The sequence below is a fragment of the Fringilla coelebs genome (genome assembly GCF_963513975.1).
Source record: "Fringilla coelebs genome assembly, chromosome: 32".
Taxonomy (NCBI): domain Eukaryota; kingdom Metazoa; phylum Chordata; class Aves; order Passeriformes; family Fringillidae; genus Fringilla; species Fringilla coelebs.
Genome location: NC_140058.1, coordinates 1,121,240 through 1,131,224, shown reverse-complemented (window position 1 = coordinate 1,131,224; position 9,985 = coordinate 1,121,240). Strand labels below are relative to the sequence as shown.

The 9,985-nt window shown below is 61.1% G+C and overlaps 2 protein-coding genes across 2 annotated transcripts; both read left to right on the top strand.

Annotated features, from left to right (window-relative positions):
* Nucleotides 1-266: 266 nt before the first annotated feature.
* Nucleotides 267-3,434, top strand: LOC311164397 (uncharacterized protein; the record flags this gene model as incomplete). The annotated part of the gene is made up of 2 exons (XM_084223836.1): nt 267-2,573; nt 2,733-3,434. One exon carries the CDS (start codon nt 267-269, stop codon nt 2,055-2,057), a length of 1,791 nt encoding a protein of 596 aa, XP_084079962.1. The 3' UTR covers nt 2,058-2,573; nt 2,733-3,434.
* Nucleotides 3,435-3,823: 389 nt separating this feature from the next.
* On the top strand, nt 3,824-8,863 carry LOC311164481 (uncharacterized protein). The gene is made up of 3 exons (XM_084223962.1): nt 3,824-3,896; nt 4,533-4,764; nt 4,894-8,863. The coding sequence occupies exons 2-3, from the start codon at nt 4,704-4,706 to the stop codon at nt 7,290-7,292; spliced, it is 2,460 nt and encodes an 819-aa protein (XP_084080088.1). The 5' UTR covers nt 3,824-3,896; nt 4,533-4,703; the 3' UTR covers nt 7,293-8,863.
* Nucleotides 8,864-9,985: the final 1,122 nt, after the last annotated feature.

The following is a 9,985-nucleotide window of genomic DNA, read 5'->3' as shown; positions in this document are numbered from 1 at the left end:
AGGGACAGAGGAGGAGGAAAAGGAAAGGGAAAGAGAGGAGCGGGAGAGGAAGAGGAGGAGCGGGAGGAAGAGCAGTCCCAACCCCACGTGGTTTCTCCGCTCCGGCCGCGGCTCCGCCGGCATCGCCGCCCGGAGCCCGCAGGTGAGCGGGGAGGGGGAGCTCGCCCCGAACCCATCGCGGGGGGCTCCGGGAGGGTTTTTTGCGGGGCAGGGGAGGCAAATCCCAGCCTGTGCCTGTCCTTCCTCCCGCAGAGCAGGAGCTGAGCATGGAGAGCGGCGAGGACAAATCCCCGCGGCGGCAGAAGCCGGCGGCAGAGGCCGTTCTGAGCGGCTGCGCGGCGCGGGAAGGCGACGGGGAGGAAAAGCCGCGGAGATCCCTCGGCAGGAGGGGCTGCAAACGCAGAGCGCGGGGATCCGAGGGGGAAAGAGCCAGCCCGGGTCGGGGAGGGGGTCAGGGATCAGAGCTGGGGGTCCAGGATGGGGAGAAGCCCCACAAGTGCCCGGAATGCGGGAAGAGCTTCAGGTGGAGATCCAAACTAATCAGACATTCCATAATCCACAGCAGGGAGAGACCCCAGGAGTGTGGGGAATCTGGGGAGAGCTTCAGCCTGAATGTCCACCAGAAGAGCCCCACGGGACAAGAGGAGGAAAAACCCAGCCTGGATCATGGAGGGGGTCAGAGATCAGAGCTGGGGGTCCAGGATGGGGAGAAGCCCCACAAGTGCCCGGAATGCGGGAAGAGCTTCAGGTGGAGATCATCCCTGATCCGCCACTGCAGAATCCACACGGGGGAGAGACCCTACGAGTGTCCCCAGTGCGGGAAGAGCTTCAACACCAGATCCTACCTGCTCGTCCACCAGAGGATGCACAACGGGGAGAGGCCCTATGAGTGTCCCCAGTGCAGGAAGAGGTTCCAGAGCAGCTCCAGTCTCAGCCTCCACCAGCGAATTCACAGAGAGGAGAGACCCCACGAGTGTCCCCAGTGCGGGAAGAGCTTCAAGCACAGCTCCCACCTGATTCTCCACCAGAGGAGCCACACTGGGGAGAAACCCTACAAGTGTCCCCAGTGTGGGAAGAGCTTCAGCACCAGCTCCCAGCTGATCACCCACCAGAGGAGCCACACTGGGGAGAGACCCTATGAGTGTCAGCAGTGCAAGAAGAGGTTCCAGACCAGCTCGCATCTCCTGAAGCACCAGCGCATCCACACCGAGGAGAGGCCGTTCTGCTGCCCCGACTGTGGGAAGGGATTCAGGGACAACTCCAGCCTGGTCATCCACCAAAGGATCCACACCGGGGAGAGACCCTACGAGTGTGGGGAGTGTGGGAAGAGCTTCAACACCAGCTCCCACCTGATCGTCCACCAGAGGATGCATAGCGGGGAGAAACCCTACGAGTGTGGGGAGTGCGGGAAGAGCTTCATGCAGAGCTCCAGCCTGATCATCCACCAGAGGAGCCACACTGGGGAGAGACCCTACGAGTGTGGGGAGTGTGGGAAGAGCTTCCCGAGCAGCGGCGATGCCCTGGTGCACCAGCGCTCGCACACGGACGAGCGGCCGTTCCGCTGCCCCGACTGCGGGAAGGGATTCAACCGCGCCTCCACCCTCACCAGGCACCGGCGTGTCCACAGCGGGGAGAAACCCTACGAGTGTGAGGAGTGCCAGAAGAGGTTCCAGAGGAGGTTCCACCTCCTCCGTCACCGGCTGGTTCACACCGGGGAGAGGCCGTTCCGCTGCCGGGATTGCGGGAAGGGATTCAGGCAGAACGCCACCCTGGTCACCCACCGGCGCCTTCACACCGGGGAGAGACCCCACGAGTGTCCCCAGTGTGGGAAGAGCTTCAGAGAGAGGTCCAACCTGGTTGTCCACCTGAGGAGCCACACGGGGGAGAGGCCCTACGAGTGTGAGCGGTGCAGGAAGAGGTTTTACACCACGTCCGATCTCCTGAAGCACCAGCGCATCCACACGGACGAGCGGCCCTTCCGCTGCCCCGACTGCGGGGTGGGGTTCAGGCAGAACTCCAGCCTGGTCAAACACCGAAGGATCCACGCCGTGGGGTGACCCCAGCAGTGTCCCCAGTGTGGGGAGAGCTTTTCTAGAAGTTCTACCTTGGGCAGACACCAGCAGAGCCAGCAGCACTGAGGGCAGCCCTGAGAGAGCCCCGAGTGCGGGAAGAGCTCCGTGCTCTGCTCCAGCTCCGTCACCCACAGCAGGATCTGCTCTGGATGATGCCCAGGTGGGCAGAGCCCAGGTGATCCCTGCTGGGAGCACACCTGGCTGGGGGCTCCACATCCTCCTGCCCTGGTGGGCAGAACCACCTTGATCCCTCTTTGGAGCACACCTGGCTGGGGGCTCCACATCCTCCTGGCTTCTCGTGGAACTCCTCTGCAATCCAAGATCAGAAATCCATCGTGGAGAGCAAATTTGTCTATTCTGGCCCTGGAAAAAATCTCAATTATTCATCTTTTGGTGGTTTGAAGGAACACTGGATAGCCTGGGATGTCTTCTCCACCATCCATCCATCCATCCCCCAGGGGAGGATCTGCTCTGGATGATGCCCAGGTGGGCAGAGTGCAGGTGATCCCTGCTGGGAGCACACCCGGCTGGGGGCTCCACACCCTCCTGCCCAGGTGATCCCTCTTTGGAGCACACCTGGCTGGGGGCTCCACACCCTCCTGTCCAGGTGATCCCTGCTGGGAGCACACCTGGCTGGGGGCTCCACACCCTCCTGTCCAGGTGATCCCTGCTGGGAGCACACCTGGCTGGGGGCTCCACATCCTCCTGGCTCCTCGTGGTCACCTGAACTCATCCGCAGTCCAAGATCAGAAATCCATCATGGAGAGCAGATTTGTCTATTCTGGTCCTGGAAAAAATCTCAATTATTCATCTTTTGCTGGTTTTAAGGAACACTGGATAGCTTGGGATGTCTTCTCCACCATCCATCCGTCCATCCTGCAGGGGAGGATCTGCTCTGGATGATGCCCAGGTGGGCAGAGCCCAGGTGATCCCTGCTGGGAGCACACCTGTCTGAGGGCTCCACACCCTCCTGCCCAGGTGATCCCTGCTGGGAGCACACCTGGCTGGGGGCTCCACATCCTCCTGCCCAGGTGATCCCTGTTGGGAGCACACCTGGCCGGGGGCTCCACACCCTCCTGGCTCCCCGTGCCCTGCGTTTCCTTTTCATTTCTCTCTGTCCTTTCCAAACAGCCAAACCTGGAGTTTATAATAAAGACACTGAACTAAAACAAGGATGGGGGTGAGGGGGATGCTGGCTCCGAGGGAGTTGAGGGGTCCTGGGGCAGATTTGGGGGTTCCTCAGGGCTTTGGGCACCCCACAGCCAGCAGCTCCATCTGGGGCAGCTGATCAAGGACCCCCTGCCCGGGAAGTGTCCCCGTGTCCTCCTGTCCTGGTTCCTGCTGTCCCCCTGTCCGGGATCCCCCCCCATTCCTGTATCATCCCAATCCCAGTCCCATCCTGCTCTCATTCCAGGGCAGATCCCATTCCCAGTCCCACATTCCCTCTCCTGTTCCCGTTCTCCCATTCCCGCTCCCAGTTCCCTCCCAGCGCTCCCAGTAAGAGCGGCACCGGCACGGGAAGCGCTCCCAGTTCCCTCCCAGCGCTCCCAGTAAGAGCGGCACCGGCACGGGAAGCGCTCCCAGTTCCCTCCCAGCGCTCCCAGTTCCCTCCCAGCGCAGAGCGCGGCACTGCCCGGGCCGGGCCGGGAGCGGAGGAGGAGCGGGAGGAAGAGGAGGGACAGAGGAGGAGGAGAGAGAGAAGAAGGAGCAGGAGTGGCAGAAAGAGGAAGAGGAGGGACAGAGGAAGAGGAGGAGCGGCAGGAGGAGCGGCCCCGAGCCCGCTCCGGCCGCGGCTCCGCCGGCATCGCCGCCCGGAGCCCGCAGGTGAGCGGGGAGGGGGAGCTCGGCCCGAACCCATCGCGGGGGGCTCCGGGAGGGTTTTTTTTGGGGCCCCGGGAATGTTTGGATCGTGCAGGACCCCAAAGCTCGGCCGGAAATGGCCCCGCAGGGATTTGGGGGGGGTCCCGGGGGGCGATCGCTCGGTACGGGCGGGCACGGCGGCGATCTCGGCTTTGGGGATCCCCGGGAGAACCGGGGGGAAGGCGGGAGCCCCGGAACGGGGAGGGGGAGCCCGGGGGCGATCCCGGAGCTCGGGCAGCCCCGGCAGCCCGGAGGGGTGGGGGAGGCTGGGGACGAGAATCTCGAGTCCGTGTTTCAGGAGGCAGATTTATTATTTTATGATCTATATTCTATGAAAAGAAAATTATCTACTAGAACTGCAGTAAAGAACAGAAAAAAGGATTTTACCAGAAGGCAGGAAAGGAAAGGAAAGGAGAAAGGAAAGGAAAGGAAAGGAAAGGAAAGGAAAGGAATGATAACAAAAGCTCCCGACTCTCAGCGAGCCCGAGCCAGCCTGACTGTGATTGGCCATTAATTAGAAACAACCAGCAGGGACCAATCGCAGATGCACCTGCTGCATTCCACAGCGGCAGATAATGATTGTTTTTCTTTTCCTCGGAGGCTCCTCAGCTTCTCAGGAGGAGAAAAAAAAAAGAAAATCCCGGCAAAAGGATTTTTCCAGAAAATATCGCGGCCGCAGGGCCCCCCGAGGCTGAAAGGGGCCCCGACTCCTCCAGCTGCCCTCAAAGCCGACGCGCTCAGCCCTCGTTCTCCCCCACGCCAGGATTTCCCATGGAGGAGGAGGAGGAGGAGGCCGTGAGGAAGAGGAAGATGGCCCCGGAGCCCCAGGCAGGTGAGGAGGAAGCCAGCGCCCCTTTCCCCCTCTGTCCCGCTCCATCTCCCAGCCCAGCGGGGGGATCCCCTCGCCCTGCCCCGGGGCACGGAGGCGAATCCCAGCCTGTGCCTGTCCTTCCTCCCGCAGAGCAGGAGCTGAGCATGGAGAGCAGCGAGGACAAATCCCCGCGGCGGCAGAAGCCGGCGGCAGAGGCCGTTCTGAGCGGCTGCGCGGCGCGGGAAGGCGACGGGGAGGAAAAGCCGCGGAGATCCCTCGGCAGGAGGGGCTGCAAACGCAGAGCGCGGGGATCCGAGGGGGAAAGAGCCAGCCCGGGCCGGGGAGGGGGTCAGAGATCAGAGCTGGGGGTCCGTGAGCAGCTCCAGGATGGGGAGAAGCCCCACAAGTGCCCGGAATGTGGGAAGAGCTTCAGGTCTAAATCCTCCCTGGTTGACCATTCCAGAATCCACACAGGGGAGAGTCCCCAGGAGTGTGGGGAATCTGGGGAGAGCTTCAGCCTGAATGTCCACCAGAAGAGCCCCACGGGGCAAGAGGAGGAAAAACCCAGCCTGGATCATGGAGGGGGTCAGAGATCAGAGCTGAGGGTCCGTGAGCAGCTCCAGGATGGGGAGAAGCCCCACAAGTGCCCGGAATGCTGGAAGAGCTTCAGGTGGAGATCATCCCTGGTTGAGCATTCCCAAATCCACAGCGGGGAGAGACCCCAGGAGTGTGGGGAATCTGGGGAGAGCTCCAGCACCACCTCCAGCCTGAATGTCCACCAGAAGAGCCCCACGGGGCAAGAGGAGGAAAAACCCAGCCTGGGTGGGGAAGGGGGTCAGAGCTCAGAGCTGGGGGTCCCTGAGCAGCTCCAGGATGGGGAGAAGCCCCACAAGTGCCCGAATTATGGGAAGAGCTTCAGGTCTAAATCCTCCCTGGTTGAGCATTCCAGAATCCACAGCAGGGAGAGACCCCGGGAGTGTGGGGAATCTGGGGAGAGCTTCAGCACCAGCTCCAGCCTGATCGTCCACCAGAAGAGCCCCACGGGGCAAGAGCTGGGATCTGAGGAGGAAAAACCCAGCCTGGGTCATGGAGGGGGTCAGAGCTCAGAGCTGGGGATCCCTGAGCAGCTCCAGGATGGGGAGAAGCCCCACAAGTGCCCGGAATGCGGGAAGAGCTTCAGGTGGAGATCCAAACTAATCAAGCATTCCCGAATCCATGCCGGGAAGAGACCCCAGGAGTGTGGGGAATCTGGGGAGAGCTCCAGCCTGAGTGTCCACCAGAGGAGCCCCACGGGGCAAGAGGAGGAAAAACCCAGCCTGGGTGGGGAAGGGGCTCAGAGATCAGAGCTGGGGGTCCCTGAGCAGCTCCAGGATGGGGAGAAGCCCCACAAGTGCCCGGAATGCGGGAAAAATTTCAGGTGGAGATCCAACCTGATCGAGCATCGCCGGATCCACACCGGGGAGAAGCCCTACGAGTGTCCCCAGTGCGGGAAGAGCTTCAGCTGGAGCTCCCAGCTGATCCTCCACCAGAGGAGCCACACGGGGGAGAGACCTTACGTGTGCCAGCAGTGCGGGAAGAGCTTCAGCTGGAGGTCTCACCTGACCGTCCACCTGCGGATCCACACGGGGGAGAGACCCTACGAGTGTGAGGTGTGCAAGAAGAGGTTCCAGAGCAGCTCCACCCTCCTGGTTCACCGGCGCTCGCACACCGGGGAGAGGCCGTTCCGCTGCCCCGAGTGCGGGAAGAGCTTCAGGGAAAACTCCACCCTGGTCAGGCACCGCCGCACCCACACGGGGGAGAGACCCTACGAGTGTGACAAATGCAGCAACACCTTCCCCACCAGCTCCCTCCTGCTGGTGCACCAGCGCATCCACACCGGGGAGAGGCCGTTCCGCTGCCCCGAGTGCGGGAAGGGATTCAGGGAAAACTCCAGCCTGGTCAAACACCGGCGTGTCCACACCGGGGAGAGACCCTACGAGTGTGGGCAGTGCGGGAAGAGCTTCACGCAGAGCTCCAACCTGATTGTGCACCAGAGGAGCCACGCAGAGCGGCCCTACGAGTGTGGGGAGTGCGGGAAGAGCTTCAGCCAGAGCTCCAGCCTGATCGTGCACCAGAAGAGCCACGCCGGGGCCAGGCCCTACGAGTGCAGGAGGTGTGGGAAGAGCTTCACCACCAGGTCCTACCTGATCAGGCACCAGATGATCCACACCGGGGAGAGGCCCTACGAGTGTGGGGAGTGCGGGAAGGGCTTCATGTCCAAGTCCCACCTGGTTTATCACCAGAGGGGCCACACGGGGGAGAAGCCCTACGAGTGTCAGCAGTGCAAGAAGAGGTTCCTGACCAGCTCGCATCTCCTCAGCCACCAGCTGATGCACACCGAGGAGAGGCCGTTCCACTGCTCTGATTGTGGGAAGGGATTCAGGCACAAGTCCAACCTCGTCATCCACCAGCGCATCCACACCGGGGAGAAGCCCTACGAGTGTCCCCAGTGCGGGAAGGGATTCACCAGGAGCTTCACCTTGGCCAGGCATCAGCAGAGCCAGCACTGAGGGCAGCCCTGTGTGGGATTGAGCTGCGTGCTCTGCTCCATCCTCTGCGGGAGGATCTGTTCTGGATGATCCCCAGGTGGGCAGAGCCCAGGTGATCCCTGTTGGGAGCACACCTGGCTGGGGGCTCCACATCCTCCTGGCTCCTCATGGAACTCATCCACAGTCCAAGATCAGAAATCCACCGTGGAGAGCAGATTTGTCTATTCTGGCCCTGGAAAAAATCTCAATTATTCATCTTTTGGTGGTTTGAAGGAACACTGGATAGCCTGGGATGTTTTCTCCACCATCCATCCATCCTGCAGGGGAGGATCTGCTCTGGATGATGCCCAGGTGGGCAGAGCCCAGGTGATCCCTGTTGGGAGCACACCTGGCTGGGGGCTCCACATCCTCCTGCCCAGGTGGGCAGAACCACCTTGATCCCTCTTTGGAGCACACCTGGCTGGGGGCTCCACATCCTCCTGGCTCCTCGTGGAACTCCTCCGCAGTCCAAGATCAGAAATCCATCGTGGAGAGCAGATTTGTCAACTTCTGACCCCAAAAAAATCTCATTTTTCCCTCTTTTGGTGGCCTTCAGCAATGCTAGATAGCCTGGGATGTCTTCTCCACCATCCATCCATCCCCCAGGGGAGGATCTGCTCTGGATGATGCCCAGGTGGGCAGAGCCCAGGTGATCCCTGCTGGGAGCACACCTGGCCGGGGGCTCCACATCCTCCTGCCCAGGTGATCCCTGCTGGGAGCACACCTGGCTGAGGGCTCCACACCCTCCTGCCCAGGTGATCCCTGTTGGGAGCACACCTGGCTGGGGGCTCCACACCCTCCTGCCCAGGTGATCCCTGCCGGGAGCACACCTGGCCGGGGGCTCCACACCCTCCTGGCTCCCCGTGCCCTGCGTTTCCTTTTCATTTCTCTCTGTCCTTTCCAAACAGCCAAACCTGGAGTTTATAATAAAGACACTGAACTAAAACAAGGATGGGGCTGAGGGGGATGCTGGCTCCGAGGGAGTTGAGGGTTCCTGGGGCAGATTTGGGGGTTCCTCAGGGCTTTGGGCACCCCACAGCCAGCAGCTCCATCTGGGGCAGCTGATCAAGGACCCCCTGCCCGGGAAGTGTCCCCGTGTCCTCCTGTCCTGGTTCCTGCTGTCCCCTGTCCCGGATCCCCCTCTCATCCCAATCCCATTCCCAGTCTCAATTCTTCTCCCTGTCCCATATTCTCTCTCTGCCTGCCATTCCTCTATTCCCACTGCCAGATTCCCCTTTTCCCAATCCCTAATTCCCATTTCTGTATTTCCCATCCCCATTTTCTGATCCCAATCCCAATCCCAGTCCCTCCCCTGTATTCCCAATCCAGTATTCCCACTCCTGTCACATATTTTATGAAAAATCCTTTTGTGAGGATCTCCTGAGAAGCTGAGAGGCCTCAGAAACTAAATTTTAACAAGAATTATCTGCTGCTGTGGAAGGCAGCAGGTGGATCTGTGATTGGTCTCGTGGTTGTTTTTAATTAATGGCCAATCAAAGTCCAGCTCTGGTCTGTCACAAGATTTTATTATCATTCTTTTCTGTTCCTTTCTGATGAAATCCTTTTTTGCTATTCTTTTAGTGTGGTTTTAATAGATTGTTTTCTTTTAACATAAACATGAAATAATAAATCAGCCTTCTGAAGCACGGAGTCGAGGTTCTCGTCTCTGCCCTCGTCCTGGGACCCCTGTGAACACCAGCACAGGGCCCCTTTCCTTTCCCCCTCTCTGTCCCCATTCCTGGTCCCTGTCCCTGTCCCCATTCCCGGTCCCTCTTCCCGGTCCCTGTCCCCAATCCCGGTCCCTGTCACCGTTCCCTGTCCCCATTCCCGGTCCCTGTCACCATTCCCTGCCCCATTCCCGGTCCCTGTCCCCAGTCCTGGTCCCTGTCCCCATTCCCGGTCCCCGTTCCCTGTCCCCAGTCCCGGTCCCTGTCCCCATTCCCGGTCCCTGTCCCCATTCCCGGTTCCTGTCCCCATTCCCTGTCACATCCCATTCCCAGTCCCCAATCCCGGTCCCTGTTCCCTGCCCCCATTCCCGGTCCCCATTCCCATTCCCGGTCCCTGTCCCCATTCCCTGTCCCCATCCCCATTCCCTGTTCCCATTCCCGTTCCCTGTCCCCGTCCCCATTCCCGTTCCCTCTCCCCCTTCCCTGTCCCCATTCCCGGTCCCTGTCCCCAGTCCCTGTCCCTATTCCCGGTCCCTGTTCTCGGTCCCTGTCCCCATTCCCTGCCCCCATTCCCGGTCCCTGTCCCCATTCCCTGTCCCCATTCCCGTTCCCTGTCCCCATCCCCATTCCCTGTCCCCATTCCCATCCCCATTCCCTGTTCCCACTCCCTGTCCCTGTCCCCATTCCCTGTCCCCATTCCCGTTCCCTGTTCCCATTCCCGTTCCCTGTCCCCCTCTCCTGTCCCCATTCCCGGTCCCTGTCCCTGTCCCCATCCCCATTCCCTGTCCCCATTCCCATCCCCATTCCCTGTTCCCACTCCCTGTCCCTGTCCCCATTCCCTGTCCCCATTCCCGTTCCCTGTTCCCATTCCCGTTCCCTGTCCCCCTCTCCTGTCCCCATTCCCGGTCCCTGTCCCTGTCCCCATCCCCATTCCCTGTCCCCATTCCCATTCCCGGTCCCGGTCCCTGTCCCCGTTCCCTGTTCCCATTCCCGTTCCCTGTCCCCATT